Source organism: Tubulanus polymorphus, chromosome 11 (genome assembly GCF_964204645.1).
Source record: "Tubulanus polymorphus chromosome 11, tnTubPoly1.2, whole genome shotgun sequence".
Taxonomy (NCBI): Eukaryota; Metazoa; Nemertea; class Palaeonemertea; order Tubulaniformes; family Tubulanidae; genus Tubulanus; species Tubulanus polymorphus.
This window is the reverse complement of record NC_134035.1, coordinates 6331923-6358018: the sequence shown is the minus strand read 5'-3', so window position 1 is coordinate 6358018 and position 26096 is coordinate 6331923. Positions and strand designations below refer to the sequence as shown.

The 26096-nt window shown below is 40.5% G+C and overlaps 1 protein-coding gene across 2 annotated transcripts in view; it reads left to right on the top strand.

The window, feature by feature from the left end:
- Positions 1-1157: 1157 nt before the first annotated feature.
- The window catches only part of LOC141912862 (uncharacterized), a 60017-nt gene continuing 35078 nt past the window's right edge, over positions 1158-26096 (top strand). The window contains exons 1-2 of one of the 2 annotated variants that reach the window (XM_074804278.1): positions 1158-1471; positions 1586-1775. In XM_074804278.1, coding sequence (XP_074660379.1) covers positions 1718-1775 — 58 coding nt within the window. In that variant the 5' untranslated portion in view covers positions 1158-1471; positions 1586-1717. Of the gene's footprint in view, positions 1776-26096 lie in introns of both variants that reach the window. The other variant, XM_074804277.1, reaches the window with a different exon arrangement.

Below are 26096 nucleotides of genomic sequence, written 5' to 3'. Positions count from 1 at the left end.
TTTGAGGAACTCATTCGGTATTCCATCGATACCGCAAGCCTTGAAATTTGTTTGCTTTTTGATACATTTTGAGATTTCTTCCCTAGAGAACGTTTGATTCAAATGACCGTGGTCAAAGTTACTACCAATAAATCCTCAAAGTTATTTAATATAGGTTCGTTTCCATTTAAAGCTGGGCGTTCATTCATGGATTTGAAATGGTACATCAATACATCTTGGTACAATTTGATACATCAATAGCCCATATTGATCCATATACCTAGTTGGCCAACTATTTATTGACGCCTAGTTGGCGACAGTATTTTTGAATCGGTAGACTCATCTCGACGATACATCGAATGCTTCATAGTGAGAGCATTTATCTAAATCGGCAAGGCAGAAAACCCGTTATCACTGTTTTTTGCGGCTACATCTAGTGTATTTCATTTCACGTTTTATTTAGTGTAGTATTCCAACGCCGTATGCCAGATGAATTAATCGTAAGTGTATTCATAATTCGTCTGTTTCTCTTTTCCTCAGAAACACATGCGTTCGATTCCGAATGCGATAAAGCGATTTTGGTAACAAACCACTTTGGAAAGTTGCTCACATTGTATTTGATTCGAAACGATATGATACCTCCGTTTGTTTTCACCTTCGATTGTGAAAGGTTCCTTTACATTTGAGATTTGTCTTTTGAATATATAAATTGAACTAATTCGACGAAAATTCCACCAAATCAATAAGATATAGAATTCTATGAAGAATTACAGGAATCGAAAAGAATCTCTACAAAACAATCAGAGATGTAAATTCTATGAAATATAGTGAAGACCTTTGACATATTGAAATCTGTTCACGGAATTGGAGTTTTCTACTTCATGGCCAAGTTGTCGCATTGCGGTTTGACGGCTGGGACTATCGTTGCACTTGTTTCGACGAAGCAGATTCCATAGTTTTTTTATGGCCGCCGTCAATGACAGCCAGTCGAGGAGATGGTACTCAATTCTGCGAAGTAGAGTGTACGATTTTTATTTCTCCGGATAGAAAATGGCAACGTTAAAATGTCAACGCGCTGGATAAACGATTAATTCTACGCAGAAATTCAGCTTCCTGATACCAACTCCCAGGCACACAACTACGATACAGCCGTGATGGCTGACTCGTCGCGAGTTGACGTCATGTCCCGCCGCCTGGTGATACGCGACTATATATCGCGACGAATAGAAAAGATGCAGCTTCATAACAGAATATGAGAGCAGACGAGAGAGAGGGAGAGCGCGCGGTGCGACCAGAAATGAACAATACCCATCGCGCTATGATCGTCAATAAACCAATGAATGAAAAAGCTTTTGCGCCGCGCATAGAATTGGAATTTAGTTTCAATGTATCGCATTAGAATGAACAAAAGCGTATAAGAACGCGTCGACGAGTCATGGAATTCCAGTTGTTAGGTCGGTCCTCAACGAGTCAACGTGACGGCTTGGTCTAGGTATATACATCATCGAAAACTTAAGGATTATTTATACATAATCTAGTAGGCAAAGTACGATTGAATTTCTAACTGGGTCTGGATTACATATATCTCTTGTTTGTGTTGTTTTAGAAGTTTCACTCGGTGGAACATTTACGGATTAAGACTGAGTTTCGACTGGTCACCCGAATACTTGCGGAATACTCGTACAATATAATATACCTTGTATATCCATATGTAGAAATATTCAACTACTCCGAAAACATGACTACAAACACGGGGCAACCTGATAGATTCTTTGGGAATACCCACGCCATTTTAGGTAAGTAGCTCAAATTATCATCACTCAGAAAGCATAGTAATTGGTCCGTTAAGTTTGACTCTATATACGAGTGTAATTAGTTCATTTGCAATTAGTTAAAACTATAGAGTCAAACCTGGGCCCACCCTGTCATTGGAACTGTTGAAGTGCGATAGAATGCAATGTATGTGTATTGTTTCATATTCAGGTATAACCATTAGTTCAGTTATAATAATGCCCATTCAGCATCAGTAATTGTGTAAGGTTGATGTTTACTAGATTGATCTATACCACCGCGCCGAGTTCCCATCACCTGCCAGAGGCGATTGTTTGTTAACTATTTTGTCAACAACGACAAATTGATTTGTTCCTCGACAAACATGAAATTTTAGGGCGTCTTCGACATCATCACGCTTTAAAGCGTACATACATATAAATTGCTACCGGAATAAAATTTGCTGGCTAAATGTACAAAGCTTGTATACATGCATAGGCTTATGCGCATGAATTAGAATTATGGACCCAAATCTAACCAAATTCATCGTCCTAACATAACGTTCACTTGGGTTTTACTTGGCACTACAATATAGGGCAATATGGGGGAGGGGGAATTGGACTCGTAGTTATGAAAGCGTTACCAACCCCATAAACAGAATATTTTGAGAAATGCATATTAAATTGATCGCTGTGAATCATTTATGGCGGTGTAAAGTTCGTCAGGTCAAATCGAGTCACACACATAGACACCAGACACCAGTTCCGGCTGCTTCATTGCGCAATGTCATCTCAATGGTCACGTAACGAAAGCAAAGAGAACTCACGAAAGTGGCGACCAAATGAGCAGTTTCTCATTCAGTACGCCCTCATAATCTGTACATCAAAACCAAATGATTTTACAAAAAATGATGCCCATTGTTTCAAACGCAGAGTGCGTCTAATCATCGTCGTATTGCAGGAATATTATTAAATCAGTCATCACGTTGTTGTCATGTATTATAGCATAGCGTGCGTCGTTCGTGGTTGTTTGAAACTAGTAAAATGACTCATTTTCCTCTTTCTCCGGGGCGAATTAGAAAAGTAAAAAAAACATTACATGAAAAAACGCGCAACAATGCTTTTGTGATTCACGTGGTATACGGTTCTCAAAGCCCGGTCGGCTCTGTGAGTCGACGATTCTTTATGCGGCGAGTTTTTCTCGTATGGAGATAATGGGCATCGAATGCGTGCACGAATATCTAGGTGAATGCGATACGTTTAATTAAAACATCGTTCAATGGAAAACATATTCGTATTTACGAGCTTGAAATTACAGCAGGCGGCGCAATCAAGATGACAATAGATAATTGCGGATGATTAATCAAACAAAGACTGTTATTATGACGACGATACAATCTCCTATAGGCGTCTATGTGAATTCAACGAGTAATGATCTTTACCCCCATATGAATGTATAGGAAGAAATATACGCGCGCGCTCCCATTGAAGGATTCGAATCCGGGTCTCATTCAAATATCCATCCGATCTCCTCTGGACTAGAACTAGTTGACCCGTTAGTGACTAGTTTCATCCCGATAAGCTCAACGCTCACTCGTATCATACGTTGGGTCCTAATTTGTGTAAGATTTTGTCCTTTGGCGAGGTAGATTTTCATAAATCAGAACCACTGACATTGATACCAATAACCTTTTAACATTGCATGCCGCGTTGTGTAAATTTTGAGGTATATAGTCTATGTGTGTGATCGAATTCGATCGGTTTTGGAGTAACAAGTATACGCTGTATTAAATACTCTTTTCTTACATCTGTTGCCATCGTCGTCTTTGATAAAATCGCGGCATAATATAAAAACATGTTGCAATCGTTTGAGCTATGAACTTAGATTTATACGCATCATCGAACTATACCCGCGAGCACTCGAAATAAACAAGCTTTATCGGAAAACGAGTAATCCATTTCACCTCATATCTGTAATTGGCTTTCGTTTAAACTGCGACGAATTTACTTTTTTTTCATTTTCGTCGACTTCACTGGAGATGTCGCGAGGTTTGAAGAACACAATCCATTAGGCGCGCAGTCGAATGAAGTGCATTTTTCGATGTACAAACATATATATTTTCCCTATAAAGGTATATCCGCAATATATAGGCTATATTAGTACGAGCAGTAAATATGGTGGTGTGTTTTGTTTAGCCCGCCGGTTACATGGGATATCGGTTTCAACGATACTTTGACGACATGACTAGATGAGAACTGCGCGTACAGTTGTCGCTGTATACGGAAGTATCAAGACTGCTAATTACAAGAGTTAATTGACCCCTAAAGCGTTAGCTTTTTCTAACAGCCATCGGTGGACAGTATCGTATAGAATAACCACGCTGAGACGTGGAAAATAGTTAACAAGAATAAAACTACATAGAAATTTTAAAAGTTTAGAAATGATTAAAAATTTAAAATGTAAAAATCTATTCATCAAAATTTAAGCCAAAACGTCAAAAAAGTGGTGTCAATAAACTCTTATTAGGGATATTGCTTTCATCATATTTTGCAGGGATTTGTGTGTACCAAGCGTGGACTATATACAGTCCATACTATCGGAAATTTAGTTTTCATTGTTACATAATGTGACACGCTGTAGCGGTATCACATCCGATAATGTCACGTTTAGTTATTCGTATAGAAACCGTATTGTTATTCTCAGTTTGAATTTGAATTCAACAATTCTCATTTTCGTCAACAAAACCGGTACTGCCTGCGATTAAAATCGAAGTCAGATAACACCGCTGTCTCCACCCTCAAATATTAAAAAACCGAATACAATATTAACCACACGTTAAAACGGTTATCTCGATTATATTTTATAATTGCGTAGTTGAGCGCCTGAGGTTAACAAGCTTGTGAAATGTAGTAAATCATTTTGGTATTAGCATAATTGACTATTTCTATATTTGAATCTAATTTCCAACTGACGCTATGGGGTAGTCTAATTTAGTCTTAGACGTGTTGCGTGAATGGCAAGTAACCAGAGAGAGAAGCGAGTTCAATTCAATCTCTATCATAAGGACCCGGTCCTATGGTGTTCCGAGTTAGTACAATTCAAATAGTCTACCTCTAAGTAATCATGTTATCAAATACTAATCATTGGACGTAAGCCACGTGGAAACATGTTTAACATTTTGACCGGGTTATACACATAATGGACATGTCACCCAATTTTGCTGCTGCTGCTGTTGTCGTCCGAAGCGGAAACGGTGACCACCTGTCGTCCATCCAATCATCTTCACTAACAACAACAGCGCAGCCGCGGATGTGGTGCCAGACGGAATGATGATTAAACCTCCCCGCGGGAAGGTCGCTAATAATAGTCTTTCAGAGGCTGATGGCATCAAAAATTAACCGCTTGCTTAGCGACACGTTGTCTTAACGCCGTCTGTCACTGTGTGCGTGAAGAGGGTGGTTCGGTTTATCCGCTTTGAAACGCGTGATGATCCATTCAGAGAACGCAATCACAGCGAGAACCTGAGAGATGCATCGATGCATCTACACATCTCCCCAACGGTAATCACTACAGCACCACCACCTTCGTCCGAATTTTTGCGGCGATTCAGTAGATCAAAAATGATCAGCAAACCACCTTTGCGTCTTCAACAGAGCTTTTTAAGATAAAAAATATCCACAAGTTCTTAGCAAAGGCACTAACAACGTCCAGAGCAAAATACAATATCGAAGCTCCTGAAGAGTGACCAATCTTACTCGATAAACCACCCACGATTCAGTGAAGTTTGCTCGTTTTTCCTCCATTGTCAACTCGATGTTATAATTATTCACATCCCTAAAACCGAATAAGGCCCAGTTCGCTGTGTATCGACTATTCAGAAAAATGATTGGCTTCATTTCAGAGCAATATTGTAGCGAGCAATCAGCATTAAAACTCTTCTACATCCTATCACCAAGTGGTGCCTCTTACCTCCCTAATTTAAAAACCCGGCACCATATGTTACTATTTGGTGGCTATTCGAGTGGACAATAACGATATTTCGGACAGTTCACGTGGTCCATACGGTCAGCATAAAGCTATTTGTACAGAGCGCCGACTGAGTGAGCCTATAGCACCCATCGGGGAACTAATAACTACCCTTGGATACGGAAGAAGATTTGGCCAATAAGTTCGAGAAAGCTGTCGAAACCTAAAAACGCCTTTATTCATGCATTGAAATGCCGAACACTTTGGTCTTATGTTCAGGAATTTCAAGTGGAACAATCAAATAATGATTAAGGCTATTACAATGTATTTCTAACGCGTAGCTTCAGGGATAAAGCTTAACGGGTGCTGAATGAATGCTACAGCGAATTCCAACCCGAATTATGCCCCTTTATAAAATCAAACATTCTTTGAGCGCAACAGTTTGGCGGCTTTGACCCGGACCGATGTTATCTCCCGCTGAAGACACAATAATATCACCAGATCTTGACGTTCCTTCCGTCGGATATAGACATTGTTCTATTAAGCCCCTATTGAGAACTGATTTCCGAGTTTTAAAAAATTCGATTAGTGATGAAAAGCCTGATTTACAGTAATTACAAACTAGCATTCGGAGGTTTTTTTGTAACCACAATTTAGTAATCTCTTCTCGAATCTTCTTGGTCGAAAAGGTCACGACTTGAATCTCTGTTATGTAGATTGCATTCAGAACGCGCACAGGATGGGGGTCGACATTATGTTCGTTGAAAAGAACACAATGCAATTATCAAGATTGCCCAAAATCAAATACCGAACTGTCGTCAAAATGGCAATCATTGAGAGTAAATTTTAGATATATCGAACTATCGAAATTTTGATATATATTCAAATGACAATGAATAACAATAACTATTCGAAAAATGTTAAAACATCACAAAATCTCCGCGTGTGGTTTCTGTGTACGTAGCATGCACTTTCTCTTGATCACGAGATTTCACTCATCATTTTGACAATGAAAATACTGAGTGCGGTGGATACTAAATTCCAATTTGATTTCATATTTGCACGCGCGTTTAAGATGTATTCAGGTTCGGGTCGTCTACTGTTTGTAGAACTAAAACGGGTGCGAATACACGGGAGACGATTTCGTTATTCACGCGGTCGGAAACAAAGCAGAAGAAACACGTCTACAAGAAAATAGCCTCCTTCAAAGATAATATGTACACGTTACAATTATATACCGAATTAACGTAAGCAAATACTGGACACTTGAGTTCGTGTGAAACTACGACAATCGTCACTTGATATATTTACACAGCACGACGCGTAATAAGGCTTCACGCTCTTAGACAAACAAATATATTCGAATATGAAGCCACAGTGTCTCACATACAGTGTAATTATCGGTTTACAATAGATTCACTGTTCTTTGGCCGATTAATGTTTATTTACGGGAGAAGCAATTGTAGAATTTGGACCTATTTCGTAATTATTAAAGTTTGATTCAATTGTCGTACACGGTATACAGACGATATGCGTTGTTGAAACGGGCGCCGGAATTTTAAGCAAACGTTCACTAGTCTTCTTCTGGTTCGTGTCGCGCGAACAAAGCCTCCGCTCGACTTTTTACGACGAAAAATACATAGCTTTGTTCCTAACACGTCTTCGTATATGTTGATTATAAATCCTTTATATTTGTTCATGTATACACGAAGCGGCTGAAAAAATGTCGATCTCAAGTTTACTCGACAACCGCTGAGTAAGAGACAAAGCGGACATTGTTCACCTACATAGGCAGAGTCATACCTATAGACAGTATCGTCGTGGGTATCGAAGGTATTCATAATTCAGTAATTACAGGGTTCGCGACCCGCATTTAACACCTGAAATATTCGCAAACAAAGAATTCTAACCAACCCCGCTCAAACTGCGATTGAAAACTATAGGCTTATTTGCCACAAACACTACGTATGTCCAATACGGAACGTTTTGATTAGCAAGATAAATAACAAATTCACTAATTTCCCAATTGTTCGCTATTATTGAGTTTTGTTTGAATCAAACTCGAGAATGTTTTCCTATTACATGTGCCGGTTGAATTCCATCCTCTATATTGCTCCCGCTGGCGTCATTTAAACCGCAAGGAAAACATTTAGGATTTAGCACACTGCGGGCCTACGAGCTATAATATACACGCCTACGGCTGGGATTTGGGCAGCAGTGTGGGCCAACGGGTATTAATAGAAACTGAATAATATCATTAATTCTTCCGATTATTCATTTTGATTAAACCAAACAAAGCCCTTTCAATAAGAGCCCGGTAATCATCTTTAAGGACTGAAATATCTGTAAATTAGTAGATCGAACGGGCACGAAGAGGTTTTCTACCAATTTCCGGTTGAACAGACGTTGTGTCGAGAGAGTTGGGACCACGACGTAAATTGAACCCGCAGGGCGAGTCAAAAGAAAACGTCCCAGACACCTCCCCATGGAATAAATAATATATTCACGCAAGCTTTGTTCTGTCAGACTCGTCTTCACTTTCGACGGCGGGGTACCAGATATACGGCGCTAATTCACTCTCGTGTATATTGACGATAGATCACGTCGTAAACCCGGCCGACGACTCCTTGGGCGCTAACTGACTCCGGCAACCAGTCCAACGACTGAATTCGAATTGTGAATCAATTTGACTCTCATGGGACGATTAAAACAATGAAAATCTGCCGTTCGTGACTAATGTGACTTACACACACACGATATCTCCTAGCGTAGTAACTCGTCCAGTATATAAATATATATAAAAGCTAATGTTTAGATCAAAAACAGCGGCAGGCTCTCATCCCTCCGCTCACCTGACACACAGGTCGTGGATCCCGCATTCTTCGGTATCCTTTGGCTCTATAGTATTATCATTGGTAATCTTGTATCAATTGTTACTTCAATATTTGCGACATCGTAAGCATCCTCAGGCGCTGTCCGCGCACTGCACTAGTCTTTGAGAGGTGTACCGACCGACCACCATTATACCACGGAATCAACAGTACCGTCGATCATTAGTCCTGATGTAAATCCGATAAATGTCTGATTGTCGCCATTGCACTTACACATACGTACATAGTAGAGCAAACCTAGTCACAGCATCATGGATTCGCAGTCAACTCTCCTCCAGCACCAAATGAACATTGAAATTCAGTTTTGTTTCTGGTAAAGATATCCAGGTTTGAAAACAGACTGACGTCTATATTGCTCAATCGATCTTCGGTTCGCTTGATCGGAAAAAACCATTTATTTCAGATTCGGATTTCCCAACATCAAAACAATGCCTAGATTTCTAGCTATAATATGGTTAATTGCCATCAGTAACTGGTAGTGGAAATCAATTCATATTGATTTCCATTGCACAGTTTTTTTTTTTGATCTAGTTGAAACATCGTTGGCACAGATCCATTACTGCTGCACCTTGGAAACCTGCAGGTACTTCAAGAGTTTGAAGCGATATTTACTATTTCCAGGAAATTACCTCGGAGCAAACGACAACGTCACAGCGCGTACCTCGATAAGGATGTACAATTCGACGCTTTACTTTGAACAGCCCCCTCATATGACAACTTGCCAACACCATTAGGCAAAATATCGGTTCAATTTCGGAGAAAGTTTAAGACACACTAGTAGGATACGACGGTCAGAATATTGCAAAAACACGAATTAGAATCCTTGGAAAATGGGGGTATTTTAGTGCTGTACCCTGGGTATTCGATGAATTGGTGCACCGGCTCACCAAACAAACATCACCACGATTCATGTTTGGATTTACGATGTTATTTCTTATTTATTAAGTTAGCTCGTATAGGAACGAAGGGGGGGTTAGAATTTGAAATCGCAGTACAAAATACAAATATTTTAAGTCGAACTTGAAACATTAATTGAAGAATTTTGGGTTCAAATTAAAATAAGCTTTATCGTTGATGAAATATTTTCCCGGTAAAAAAAATTAAGACCGATAATCTGATGTGTCTGGGAGCAACCTGCTGTCGCCATATCAGATACAGTACTGTTCTGTATGGGTGTGATGACGTACAAAAGGAGAATACTCTCAAACCCGATGTAACAGTCCTGACGACACTTGTGCTTCCTTTTATTCGTGTCTTGTGTTCGATCGATCTCTCTGACTCAGTCCGTGTTCGGTCTCTTCTACTTTTTACCATCGTAAATAGCAAACAGTGTCAGTAATATAGAACCGATTTGACGGTTGTGGCTGCGGCTTCTGGACATCGACAATATTATCGACTTCGGTGATCAGAGTGATTGTTGATTTTGACTGGAACTGCGGCTGTTGCTAGTTTTCCCTGGGGCCGCGTAGCCATTAACTGGTTTACATCGACGGACGGATAATTCAGCTGACTCATCCCCACATCTTTCTGCCTCCTTCCCTCCCTCTCTCAACACCAATTTACAAGTAAACCCCGCTTCTTCGGACCCTTATGTTTGGATAAATTGGACTCGGGTCCCAAGGGCATATTGGTCTTACACAATGATAATCATTTCTCCAACGCAATGATCTCGGCTCTTTCTCTCATGGTCAGATTATGTTTTGCGTCACGCAACGTTTTTTTTCATCAATTCTCATAATTATCATTCGAACTAACAACCGCATTAAGCGCACCCAGACACAGCGATAGCAGCAACATTAATCTACTTCATGTTCGATGTTTCCTGTTTCTCTGGTATTGTTTGCTCCTGTGGCAATCGAGGATCCGCTAGGTGGTACTAGTGTAAAGATATTCGTATTCGTATTCGTATTGTCGTATTCGTACTTCCAAATATGTATATTAGCAATCCTACATGGCAATCTAGGATCCACTAGGTGGAACTAGTGTAAAGATGGACTTCCACGTACACAAACTATAGCATGATGCTAGCGTGGAGACTACAGGCTCTATTCTTAATCTGTTATCAAAAAGAAAAGAACCCACTATCGGAACGATCTACTCTAGAATAAAGAGTAGTGACCACCGATGACTAACCGGACGTTATAATACTTGTTGACACCAAACGACTGATCTCACGTCGGTTACATTATACATACATACATGTATGATCAGTGAATAATAACAAGACCTTGGCAACTCTTGTTGACCCCATAATCACAGCGTGTAGTCCGGCTAATTAAGCAAATTCAATCGATTTCCATTTAGGATGGCAGTTTCGTGACCATCATTGACCGAGCGAGGCATCATTTCAGCGAAAATCCCAATTAAAATCGCCTCAACTATTGTGCACGAGCATGCTTGAAACTCTTTCTTCAGTTGAATTGAATTTCATAGAATAATAGACCGAGAATAAATTGAAATGTGTAGCACGTGTTGAAACAATTTAACAGTTTAATCAAAGGTTCTGAGTGTATATCCTGTGACCATGGGCTCTCAATCGTTTTATCGTAGAGCCCATGCTGTGCCATATAGTTTTATACATCCAGTGTGTATGTATACCATACAAACCCGTAACCGCACCTGCACGAACAGCTTTGATCAGAAATCGGAATCATATAAGTCAGGTTTTGGATATAGACACATTGGACATTGCTTCCCTCTTTCGGTCCAGCCTGAACCAGCGGCAAGTGACCGTTTAATGGGTTTTATGTTTTTGTTGCGTAAACATTTTCAAAGATGATAAACCGATTCGAGAATAAACGCGTACATATTCATCATCGAGCTGTTTAGATTATACTAGATATTTTTATAGCCATGGAATTCCATTAGCAACTTTTGGTGACACGGCTACACAGTGTAGGAACACTAAGCACTTGTATATATGTATATGTATAGCATATCGAAAATTAGAAGAAAAAAAAAACAGCAGCGCATGCATAATAAATATAAATGTGAAAGGATAATTATCGGATGTCATCGAAATTATAGAATTCGGGACAAGAGGTATTTATTTACCATTACAGTTGACATGTTAATTACAGGGAGGAGATGCGTGCTGTACGGGTTGACTAGTTGGGTGCTTAGCTGTTACTTCATGAGCATTTTTTTCACATTTTTTGTGTATACAAATAAAATTCAACATCAATCGAACAGTCTATGAAAGACACAACAGCGACAGTTTCTCGTACGTAGCTCCATTCATCACGGAAAACTCTTTGATGTTCGTTTGATCTCGAACAAAGCGTTTTTTCGTTATTCATTTCCAACAAAGTTATATGACTAGCGTCGAATAAAGGGAATAGATACGTGTTCACAATGTCAGTACCTAGATTAGAACAAAGGATAGGTTTGTGAGAGTCCCGGGGTCAGTCTTATAACTTGTCAACGTTATTCATCGGACAGATACCATACTGTACATGTATATGGTTAGGTTTAACAAAGAACGTAAAAAACACACCTCAACTGACCCTGGTTTAGCGACACTCATATTTCATATTCCGAGTTTTACTCCTGTAATTTCTGTAGTTATTTCATTTTTTATCTTCTATTCGTCTCATCTGCGCCGTAAACTAACTACGTATTTACATGTTACCAAAAACTCAGCCTGTTCACGGTGACCATGGACACTAAAGGGGCCTCGTAAAGCGGGCTGTAAACCAGCGGGAGGTCAGATGAATTATATCCATCCCAGACGACGTCCATCCATCATTATTAGCACATATGAATATAATAATATGTATGATATTATATTCCACGCGTATATCAGAAAGTTATCAACGCGATACGACTCCCCGCCGACCCATACGATAATTCCCACGCGCCATGTCGATGAGAGGCGCATTTAAACCTAATCGATCAAAGCCCGTTCTCATCTCTCCCCATCCTCTCTCGCCGGTTTATTTCAACATCAGCAGCAGTATCGAGACGCGCGCTTTCTATCTATCAACAGGCGTCCGGCGATCGTGAATAAAACTACATTAAACACGATAATCGCTTTCAAGGTTTTTCGGATGTAACGTCATGTGTGTCGTGTGTGTGTGGAACTATACGTATATGTAACGACACTTAATGCACATCTGCGTTCTCAAATTCTCAAATTCGGGTGTCTCTAATATCATTTGATAGTATTTTTCTTAAGTGACGAACGCAACATAAAACAGGGTTATCAGGCATAGTTCTGCAGATCTACTGGTGAATGCCCACGCTTTTTTCTTCAACTTTGTAGCCATCTACTAATTACGCAGATATCAATTTAAATTCCCTTAGAATAATCGATACTTAATCACCAGGACCCAGTTCCACAGTTGTGAGTTAAGATTTGACTCTGAGTTAACTCATTGAAAATGAACTAATTTTAACTCAGATTTAACTCTAACTCACAACTGTGGAACTGGATCCAGTCTTCCTTTAATTGAAAATGGACTTCAAACACCGAGCATTCAACATTGTTTACCAGCACACTTTCAGAAACTGATTCTCCATAATACTAGAGCTGTTGCAAGTTGCGGAGAAATACCTGAATAAGGGCCACTTATCTAGAGCAAGATATTTGGCACAAAGCCGCTGTTGTTCCATCTAAATCGCGACTTATGAAACAAAGAAGAAGACAATTTGTTCCAGGTGCTACTACTGACTGTGCGCTACTTAATATTCAAACTCAGTCACTGCTATCAATCTTAACAATGCGTCCCGCATTTGGAGGCTGCAGAAATTGAATTAGAAGGATTTTCAAACGATCATCGTGACAATAATTGTCAGCTTATCACAACATTCGCACGTGAACCCGGTATTAGCTAATACTCTATATGGTGCTCGCTGCTCTCCTTGCTCACAGAAAAATTAATTGGGGATGGGGTTATTGTTTGCACTCGTATTTCACTTGTGCCCTTCGTAATGCGACACTGTTTGCTTTAGTAAATTAGCGGAGCGCATTGAAGTGCGGATAACGTGACGAAGAACAATATAGCGCCATCTTTTGAATTTCATTAAGTTAAACTTAAAGTTGAAAATCTGGCGCCCGTTTCACAGAACGACTCATTAAAGTTTCATTATAGTTACAGGATATCGTATCGTTGTGACGCATTGTTTATGTTATCGAAACAGGGGAATTAAGTTTGCCAAATTCTCATCAGTTCGACAAAGAGACAACGCTATTATGAGTTCCATCCTTAAGCACAAAATTCGTAATTTGAAAAACAAAGTCAAATGAATCGTGACAGCCGCGAGTTTCAGCGGCAGTTATCTGAGATATTGGTATCACACACGTTTGTTATTACTCAATCGTCGTTTCTGGTGAGTCATTGTTTTAATGGTCATTGCACACTGAGTCTGGTCACTTGACGAGGATTAGCGGCGACATTTGTAAGTATCGATAACGCGCGCTTTAAGGTATATCGATTCCCGGATGATGTAGACTGATGTATCAACGCGCCACACACTTGAATTGAAAACTACTGTAGTGACTGACTTTATTTTCTGATTTGTCGTTGGTTTCCGTCTGAACACGAGTTCTATTATGCATATCGTAGACATGAATTTGCTCTTGCCTTGAACTAGGACTCAAAACAATGTTTTCGTTTTCGTGTCCGAAAAGGAGAGTCGAGTTCTAAATTAAATGAATCCGACATAAGAATGATTGGAAAAGCTAATCTTGGAATAGTAGTGGAAAGAAATAGAGAAATGAGAAACTAAGAAATACACTTGAAATAGACTTTTATGAAAATTCAAGAGTTCCAGCCAGTCTTTAACTAGTCTTTGTACGTATCTCCCAGTCGAGTTTGTGCCGACCGTATAAACTACGCATCACCGGACCACAGATGGCTTTACCAGAGCATTCAAACTGAATTCTAAAATCTCCATCGAAATCGCCGTTGTAATTATCTAATGGAAATATTCATCAAATAGATGTATTAATTGCGGATTGATTTGATTGAGTTCACAACATCCAAACGGGTTCACAACACACAGCGATATAAAAGGTCATTCAATGAGTTACCGCTAGTTGCACTTAGTCGATGCGGCATCATCTAATATTTACTTTAGTTTTGGTGCGTGTGTGATGTCGCCCAAGAACCACTCTCGTATTCCGCACACACCTACAGATGATATTGACTCATTTATATCTTGCTGCTGTGACAGGGTTAAATATTAATAGCAGCCGATAAGTTTCGCTTTTGTCGGACATCACGAATTATATTGACATCAGCAACTGAGACGAGAGTCAATATCACACAACACCGGCATCAAAACGAACCGCCAAAGTCATCATTGACTTTCTCCAAGTCATTTATTTATTCCTTTTTTTCGGGTGTTTCAGGTTTTCCCCACCCCATGATTATTTATAAAATTCTCCCATAAAAATCTCAAAGTTTCAAAGATACAACGTTTTGGACTCTTGCTATAGAGACTTCACTAGCTGTGAAGCTTCGCTAGCTTCTCGTGATATCGTTGGGTCATCTGGTTTATGTGCTCACGTCCAATATGGCTTAAATTTCTGAAGTATCTTGAAAATTCATTCGACTAAGGTCTGAGGATATTACAAACATTAAAAGAAAGCTGCATTAGGTTTTCAGTGTTATCCGAGAACCCCCGAATACGAAAGGCTTCTAGCCTAGAGTCCTGGGATTGTATTGACTCAACACTGATACTTGAAGTCACTTACGTCGAGTCGATTGTTGATAAATTGATGTATTGCCAACTGGGATCAATTCTCATCGACGAACGATAACTTCAGTCGTAATATGTGACAGAATGATTTCCTTTAGCGGCTTGATACTAACTATCGACTCGTGTTCGGTTTGTGTCGAGTGCTCGAAATGTTTAAGCCATCGATTTCCCGTAAGTTAGTGAAAATGAAGTCGGTTTGTTGTCAAGAGGATGCGAAAATGAGCTCCAAAGTAGGAACGTCTCTATCCAGTCACTACAGAGTAGTAAGTAGCGTCTTTTCTCCTAGGTATCTTCCGTTTTATCCACTGATGTATTTTACCGGCAGCCATTTTGTAGCTTTTTTTTATCTTAGTTCGCAAAGACGATACAATACAACGACGAATAAGATAACTTTGAATTCAAGAAACGCTTCCTTTAATCAAAAGATAAAAGAAGGTGGATTTCTACTGATTCGTATTGAAGTGACTGAAAGTTGGCCTACAGTGCGGTCCGTCCTGAAGTCCAGATCCAGATCCATTTAGAATTGACTGCTGTTTAGAATTCCTAACCTAACCCTAAATGGTGGATGGAAGCGAACCTTGTCGTCTAGTTCTATGTTCAGCCATCACCGAATCGCGTCCCGCTAGGGCCTGCGCGGAAAACCCTGTAAGTGCTAACCGTGATTAGTAAACTATGATAAGGCGTAAACGACGGTTACTGCCGTTAGTGCGCGGTGAAGTCACGCCTATAGTCACCTAGTGACGCATATCGTATTACAGCAAGGATATAATATGCGACCCACTTGACCGGTGTTTGTTGACGCAACATTGATCGAATATCATTTAAGAATGTACAACAAACAGAAAATATCTTCGATGTCGTCATTGTAGCGGTGGTTGCGAGGAGCTCCAATCTGCTCTATCCTCTACCTCTTTCTTCTCTACTCTCTCTCCCCCTCCCCACGATGATAAATTCGTTCATCAAACTAGTACTAATTTACCTGCTATTGAAGCCAAGGTGAGACGGGTTTATTGGTATTATTGATGCAGTCACGCGAACACCGCTGCGATTAGACGATGTTTCGACGCGCTGGTGACAACGTCAAAATGATGAATATACGCAATTCAGTCCGCGAAAGTTGGAGGATAACCCGAGTCCCGAGACTAGATGACATTTATCAACGCGACGTCTTTTTTAAGACAATTATTACTCATTTAGCTGTATTCAACAATACATTGCGGTATATTATTAATAGCACCTGGCCTCCTCCCAGAATCAGCAGTAGATAGCCTCTTAGTGATTGTATAGTATCCAGTCTGGAGTGCGTGCGTTGGGCGGTGATGCTCAAAGAAATATGTTTTTAAGAAAAATCAGTTCGCAGGTGCTGCAAAAAGTCCAATATCGATCCCGGATATCTATGAATATAGACGGCTCGTATAAAGCGTGACGATTAAATTCATAATTGCTTTGGTTTTCGTCCACAGTCGCGGTACGTGGCAATAATAGGTGGCACTGGTGGTTATTCGACACCCAACAGTGAGGTAACCGAACCCTTGCAAGCGGGGATGGGTTTCCGGGGATGTTACTTACAGAGAACGAACGCATCGTTACGTATTTCAGCGTGATGACATTAACAACATATATTACATACATATCATATTCAATTGAATATCATATTCTGCGAATGCGACGAAGCCAACGTCGCAAACACAACAACAGCTTCTTATAGTGTCTGAATATACAGGTTAACCTGTCGGTGCAACTCGTTCAGACTGAAAATCCAGAGAAAATATTCGGAAAATGATAGTTTTTTATATAGACATATGCACCGACGAATGAACTACTAAGAGGCTCAAACGTGTTGTCATTCTCCACTTGTGGACATTAGTAAATCAGGCGGCAATTTAACCATTACCAGTTATTCAGTGTATAATTCATGTCCGATTTTACGCACATTAGAAGCTGTTGAGTTGTTTAGAGGTGCCAGAGTTCATCATCGACCCGGCCAATTCACTGAGATATAAATCCCCTCGATGGACCGGAAACGTCTGTTCCGATGATCCTAGATGGTCGACTGTCGCACGCTGGGGAACAATCGACCATCGAAAAATTGACCCTTTATTAAATTTCCCCAGTGTCTGGAGCAGTTGTAATGGCCGTGAACGGTACCGCAGCCTTTTGTAAGCGAAAGTGAAGATTTCGGATTTATATCGTCCATCTATTATCCCAGTCATAACGACGGCTATCGAACCTATTAACTTTCCATCTAAACGACCGGTTTCCCGTCCCAGGAGTGCCCTAAATCCTCCGCTTTGTTCGGTAAGTTTGAGCCGGGCACGTATCGCCAGTTATCGTCGGCGATTCGACTGACCAGCGTCGCGGGTATCGTCGACATTATAAAATTATGAAGACCTAATTAAAAAGTCGATGATTCAACGTGAGATTGACGGCGATCAGTGGCGATCAGTATCAGTGGCCGTTTTCACCGCGAGGATCAAACATCGCGTCGAGGGAAGAAACAGCTCTATCACGACGCGTACATAATTTAAAACGCTGAATCACGATCTGCTCGACGCAAAGTGACCCACGTGGTCCCGCGATCGATTGTCCCGATGACTGATAACTCGCTTCAGATGACCAGCTACAAGTTCCATCAAAACATGGCCACATGAAGTTCGTAAGGAATCACTTGATAGCGCGCTGAGAACATATTTCTATTCGTCAATTTTTACGCTTGAGTTCCGGTAACCAGTCCACCACTGCTTGATAGGTTCATTTACCATCCGTGGACAACGAAATGTTCTTAAACCATCGTTCATGGAGCTTCGAACATTTTTGTGACCAACACCAGAACGCACGCTGAACGCTGACTTTGTTTCTTCAGGTCCCGACTTCAAACGGAGGCGGACACACGCACACTAACCCCTAAGTGCTGTGTTTAATAAGTATTGTGTAGGAGAGTAGACTTGCTGCGAGGTCGGATATTTTATCGAGATCGAAAAAATCCGATGTAGGCGATGATTTGAATAACGACTTAAAACAACACGGTGACAAAAGGATGAAAAAAAACGTCGCGTTTTTGTGAACCCGCATCAAACTGCGATGTTTGATTAATTGTCGCGTTGTTCACAAATCAGCCCGGTAATTACTGGAGCGGCAGCCGCACGCGATACGGCTGTCTGACGCGGAAATGTCATCGGCTGCTGACACAGGTACATAGCCGTATCGTGACGCTCGCGTGATAAATTGATGCTACAGTCGATGCTCGTTTTAACGGCATGAAAACCGATAGTTTGAGCACTAGTTTCAGCCAGGACCAACAAAACCTATGCTGGAAAATGAAGCTTAAAGCTTTGTACAGTATCGTACATTTTTCCATAACTGCCGAGATGGCATAGTAAACTCAAAGCCAATTCTACAGCGAAATATTTCATCAGTTTGCAGAGAACTCGTACACAGTATGCTGCACTCACTCAATCGAGTTGTATATCACCGAATTGAGAATTATGAAAATCGGGGATTTTCCAAATGAATTTCAGTAAATTTCGCTGACATTTAAGTGATCTTCCGGTTATTCAGAACTAAATAAGCCTGTACCGTAGATACCTTAAAAGCGCTCTATCGTGGGTTAGATAAAACCCGTTTTGTGTGAGTCACTGGTCATTCTAGATGAAAATTCATCGCATCGGTTAACGTTATTAATAATGTTGTTAAAGTATTATATTGTTGTCTAAAGTGACCGTATTGAAGAAGGATTTATCAAATAAACACATGGTTTGCTATTTCTTTTAGCTTAAGAGGCTGGTTTTTTACTGTTTCCTATTCTGCCCGAGGCCCCACTTTGTCCGCGGTGTATGAACGGACAATTCTATAAATCCGGACACAAATCCGACATTTTCACACTAATTCTGTCCTCATAGGGAAAGAATTGGATTCGATTCTGTCTTGTATCATGTCGACGCGTAAATGCTCGGTCGGTTTTTAAATACGTCCCCCTAATATACAGATTATCTAGAGGCGCAAGAAATAGAATTTCCCAGCCTGTAACGGACGAACAGACGGAATCTCTAGAATAAACGCGTGGAACTGTGGTGGATTCCTTGTCATTTTTTCTAGAAAATGATGTATATTCCCTTCACTGATAATGGAGCCTAGTAAATGTATACCACCGCTCCATAAATTCTCCAAAACAAAAGTCCACCACAATGCTGGATGATATAATGTAAAACATTGAATCATTATCGGGCACCTTTGTATTCTATAGACAATGACAACTCGGGTAGTACTGCAAGCAACACACTGAACAAACACTAGTTTTGTTGATCCGCAATGGGAGCCAGCTGCAGTTTAGAATATGAGAATAATGCCGAAAACATATGACGACTGCAAAACACGCAAAACGAGAACAAAAAGCTTTTTTGTCGATTCAAAATTCGAATTCGTCCAAATGTATTGCGAGCCTGCGTCACGTGGAGTTTTCATTTATTATCGGGCATAAAAATGTCTGCGCAGCAGCAGCCGTAGCAGCAGCAGCAGCCGTAGCAGCAGCAGCAGCCGTAGCAGCAGCAGTAGAAGAAAGAACGTAACATAAAAATCGAACTTTGTTTGCGTGGAGACTTTTTAGAAATATCGTTATAGATACACTGAGTAGCAATATGTAATTATACAGAGACGGGCAAAGAGACAATTGGGGTCGTCCCAATTTTCTGTTCGTCTCCAATAAATTCGAACAGGTTTGGTTTTTCTCACGTTTCGTGGAAGGTTACGATATTCAACGATTCAATTATTCAATTTCCCAGATGCCTTATATTTTTAGGTCGTTTAAATCGTTTGAATAAACTGCATATTGAATTGAATTCATGTCACATCCGGCGAAGTGTCATACGCTAATGAGATTGAGGCGGGACCAGTCGGTGATCCACACTGACCTTCAGTCCGGTATCTACCCTCAGAAGTGAATCTTAGATAATCTCGGGCAATTGTTCCCAAAATCGGGGCTAATACTGATGGGCGACACTCACAGATTACGGGGATCAATCAGATGAAATTAACTAGCAGGAAATTTGATAGTCGGTGCACCGGAGGGGTTAATAAGTACCCCCTGGGGGACACCCCGGCCCGGGTTAGTCATCGACTGACGATTCATATCTGTTTTGTGCGAAGCGCGTAATTGTACTAAATGAAATCAAAATAATTGTTCGTCGAAATAACCGACTGAATCTCGCGGGAATTCGAATTTGAAAAGAGTTCAAAATCAGACGATTAAAATCCACTCTGAAAATATCAATAAACCGTGACTAATAACTGGGATATAATGGAAGTAGAGACCACGAGAATTGTGGAGATACCAGGGACCACTGATTGAGATTGATCAAACTGATTGTGATTTTATTTCTCTCTGTCAGCTGCGTCGCGTCCATCGCGTTTGTATTTTCGATGATCTCGCAGCAGTTGATTGCTGCTGATTCTGCTGTTGGTGCTGAGGCTGGTGCCGCTGTCGCCGCTTGTTCTGGTAAAACTGTTTTCAAATTTGAAATTAGATTTGAACAAACGGTGTTGAAATATGGAGATGCGGATTTCTGCGAGGACGGACGCGAACGCAGTTCAACCAATATTCTGTGCTCGACGAGAATCCTTGTATGGACTAAACTAATCATCGCTAACATCATTGTAAAAACTATCTAAATATTATGTTTATTTGTGATTTTAGTATTCTTAAAATCAATGTTATTTCAATACGAGTTTCTATGATTAGGACGTCTCACCTAGAAATGATTTTGTAGATTTATCATACTGAAATGAAAACGTTTCGGCTGTTGATGTTCAGGTTCAACAACCAGAAACAGAAAGAAATTGTTTGTACTTATCCCGTAACACCAGCTATCCCACAAGATGGCGTGGCGAGCAATATTTTTCCTTGTCAAAATTAGTTCATTTTCAATGAATTTTGAACTGGATTTTTAGATTCCCGAATCCATCACAGCACCCACCAAATAGCCTATACAAAACTTTCATTCTTCTAACTCAGATATCGGTATAGTTTTCATTGATAATTGATCCATTTAAGAGAAAAGTTCATTCGGTTTCAATTGAAATGTAAAAGAAATCGAACGCGGAAAACCGACTATCTACTGGCGACACCTGGTCGATCCTTGCCTGCCAAGCGTGGAATCCTCGACTGACTCAATTCCCGAACAATCCACACTAATAAAACACTTTCGAGAGCTTATTAGTGTCATTTCCTTTCGGAAATCAAAGCACATTCGTTTGGATTTTCCGTACACGTCCGAACTACTTAAATCAACCCGAGTTCAACCGAGCATTTCACCAATGAGACTGAACACTGCAGTTCTATTTCGCCGAAAGCTAAATTCCTATATACGATACACACGTAATCCTAGGCTTAAGTCTGATAAATCCTGAGGCGTACTGCGCAGCAATTTCCGTTTGACTTTCTTAATTTTCTTAATCAACGAACGCGACAATGAAGTTCATAACCTCTCCTATAACCGCTAGCTAACCCCCTCCTCCGATCGGATTTTAAATTAGTTCTAATTAGATTGAGTTATTGCTGGTCGTGCAGTAAGCATTAGTTTGACCACTACACGATTTCCAAATATATCAGTTCAATAATGTATTTAAAGATTATTGAAAGGAAATGATACAGACTACAGTCTATAGAGAGCATCCGTAGCAGATTACCTGAAATTCTATTATGAGATTGGATGAATCTTGATTTATTCGGGCCGATTTTATTCAATACACAACGGTTCAATTGGCGCAGTGGACGAAATTTTTTGTTGATGCTAAGTCGACGATTTACCCTATTATCACGTGATCCAAACTTGACCACCGTTTTGAATGTTAGATACTAAAATGTAATTCATATTAAGAGGAAATATTTGGTTCTCTTTTAGTCAAACTAAACCGCTGTGGCAAGCGTTTTCACTCGCGGTTTCCAGAGCCAGCAATTGCCAGCTGAGGAATTCTGCATTAGGTTTTTCTGCTGCCGCGTTTTCTGCTCGGAATCAGTTTTTCGGCGTTTTCGCGAGCGGTCTTTTTTTCTGGCAGCGGGAAATAGCTAGCTGGAATCCAGCTCGTGATAACCAGCCTTTAGCGCACTAATTAAACTGTCATCCTAGTTATCTACTCACAATGGCATCAAAATCGTCTGGTTGACGAGAAAAGCCGTCAAATTCAGAGATCAGCACGTCCTGGATGTCAGTGAGATTTCACACGCGGGAGTAGTTGTTGAATGTATGAGCGCAGATAGGAACACTATACTGAAAACCCTTCACTGATAGAATGACAAAAGGTTTTTCTATATATTCATAAAAATAGTTTTTAAACGATTCTACAACCAGACACCTGTTGCGCAGTCGTAGCTTTGAATTAAGAACAGCTAGTTCCACTGGTTACCGTAAAAGCCAACATTGATTATAAGATTCTGTGTAATGTGCATCGATGCGTTCGTGGATCTGGTTCATGTATTTGATAAACTTGCTACAGGTTATTGGAGGGCGCACCAGGTAACTTTCAATATAACGGTTTAAAACAAATTTTGGTAGTCTCTTTTGGAGTTAAATTTTGGAGTTACGACTGTGCAAATCAATTCATGTTACCTGATGTTACAGGTAGGGCCGTCAGCCCTGATTCAATTTCAGTCACTATTGACCTTCTCCAAAGTACGCATCCGTTCAAAACCTTACCCCACCCGCTTGACCCAACATCCGATCAAATCTAGTGTGAACTGCATCACACGTGACGTCGTAACCTAGTGACGTTTTATTGCAATTTTAACGTTTACGGTCTCTCGACAACGTTAGCGCGCCGTAATGAATGCGCAATTCATACGAGCATAAAACGCTAATCGCCGCGGCATCACCAGAACCGACGATGCAATCATATATAATTCGTAATCCGTTTACGGATAAATTCAGCAGCGGTTCCGAGCGATGTAGCCCGCCGCCGCGCTCTCTCGTAAAATAAAATAAAAACCGACCGTGTCGACGATTGTCCACAGACGAGCGCGTAGTTAATAGGGTCAATGTATTTCTATCGAAGGCGAGTGTAAATATTTGATCGAAGTTGATGAAATAGATGTCGAAAGCATTGAATCTCGGTGGCAGGCAATATCCGGTAGTTATAATGTCACACAAATTGCCACTACGCGATGTAATTCAATGTGGGGAGTCGATGGTGACTAGTTCTCTCATTACGACCCGGTGAAAAGCGGTTTTACTGCCCTCGTACACCTCTCGCTGCTACCGCTCTAATAGTCCTTGTTCATATGCGGTTTTATACGCCGTAACCTTCGATTAAGTGCGATCGAAGTGCCGGTAATAACCGCCATTTTAACCCGGAATATTGATGGGAATTATGAAATTATGGTGAAATAATGACGGTTTTTGAAATAACAATAGATTGGTCGTCTCAGTCGAGGGCGTTGTCCTCATTTCAAGGGCGGAGCCACGATTTTTGGAAGGTGGGCGACCTGGGTATTGAAAGGGCACAAAAGTAATTACGAAGGGCACCCCGACATGGCAAGCGCCAAAGGTGTTTGAAATTTTGATGTTCTCCTAGACTATTTGATGGCTCTCATGAGGGAATAATTCATATCTCCTTACACAATTACACGATGAGAAAAAAACATTTCCTTGAAATTTTGAGGGCACATAAAAAATCTAGAGTGGGGGATTAGTTTCCCTGGTTCTCTCTTGGACCCGCCCTGCCTCACGTAATACAATTACACCCATCTTACTCGTTGGACTCGCTCTTTCCCTCTCTCTCTCTCTCTCTCTTTCTCTCAGTCCTTTGAGAATGAAAGATAATTAAACGTTAAACGAAGTGATTCAAAATGAGTTTGCCATGGATTTCATTTGCTTTGAGATAATCAATATTACTGACGTAGCAAGGTCTTATTTACCAGCTATTTTGGTGATCGAAACAAGTTGTTTATTTCACCCCCAGATAGAGCTGGCCAGCTATACCTTCCGTTCTTGAGCACCTAACCAACCCCCGATTTATGTGACGATAAAACCGACGCTTTCTGTCTTATATTATCCTTTTTCGCGTGTATACACACAACTCCAGGCACGCTCGTCAAAATCTTTAATACCAAAAGCTATTTTCTTCACGACGACGCTTTTGAGGATCCGTGAGTCACGACTCGTAAAATTATAGCCTGCTTGAAGTCGTCGTAACGATGAACATTATCAGTAACAGATTAAAAAACACATTACGAAACACACAAAACACAATGCGAGATAAAATCTGGGCCAAATTATTGTCACACACTTCGTGGAGTAGTCACCAATACGCTACGCGCATGCGCGTGAACCCGATCGATATACGATGGTGTGTTGGTGTGATATGGTTTTTACCCTCGAGGGGGATGTGTGGGAATGAATCAGTGTGTGTGTGTGTGTGGGTAACAGTATCTATACACTAAATCGCGGACAGTGACTCGAGATCAAAGACAGAGAGAATCACAACGTCTATATTTCTGCCACTAAATATTAAGTTCGGAACCCAGTTGCACAGTCGTTAATTGAGTTCAAAACTAGTCATACATAAATGATAAGACTCTGGACTGGTCGTCAGTTTGATTTTAGAACTAAAATGAGCTGAGTCTGACCTTTCAGTTGTTAGATTGGTTGTAGAGCTAAAATGAGCTTAGACTGGCCTTAGTCCAGGGGTTTTATCGTAGCTCACACGCGAAGCACTAATTTGAACGACGGAGACCTTCATAAACCTAGACAAGCAGTTGTACGCATTTCATCGTCTTATGTCAATGTAATTCGATCCAGGCTCTTTGTCGATTAATGAAGCCAAATAATCGTTCATCGATGCAAATAAAATCAACCGGCGACGGAAAACAATTGCGAAGCTTCGACAAAACAATGGGTTATTGACCGGAGCTAAGCTTTATCTGAGCGCAATTTAAAACTGAGTACTGGTTGTCCCGTCGAGGTCCGCCATGTCAATGAAATGAAATTACAGATATTCGCCGGGGATGAAACCAAGGTCACGTACACGAAGGGAATTTTTACTGAGATTGTGGAGGTAGCAAGTTTTTACGTCCATGCTTATATAAATGTATTTGGAAAAAACTTATAACATTATCAAGTGTCGGGTGTCTGCTGCTGCTGCCGCTGCCGCCGCCGCCGCCGCCGCCGCTGTATGAAAATTATCGGAAAAATTAACGAATTGTAAAATTTGCCGTTAATGACGAATCCCGACAAACTCGCAAAAATCATCGATCAAAAACGTTAAACAAATAACGGCACCATCGCTTGAAATATCTAGGAAACAAAGAAATAAGAGTGGTCGATCGTAGTGTAAACACGTGACTGCTCATTACCTGGTAATTGATGACGCGCTGAAATCATATTTTGGCAAGGCCTGCGCCGCGCATTAGTACGATCGCAATAGCGTGATGGATAAATCCATCATTTCGATCATAGTTTCACAGTCTTAATGTTTATTTTTCATAAATCCATTAATTAGAAACAGCAGCGAAAACACGTTTAAAACGCGTGGAATATTGATATTAATAGTCTACACTTTCATAGTGTCCGTGATCGCTGATTATTAATTCATCCCAATATTTTTAACTCCAAGAGTCATATTTAATCCAGAACTGTGGAATTGAGTCCTGGTTTATCATTTTCGTGATTAAGACTTTAGATGATATTGTCTGGATGCACCATGGCATCTCTGTTAGCGCGCTGTATAATATAGAAACACACACTCACACACACTCACACAACAAGTTGTTTAATTCCCTCAGTTACAAATCTAATT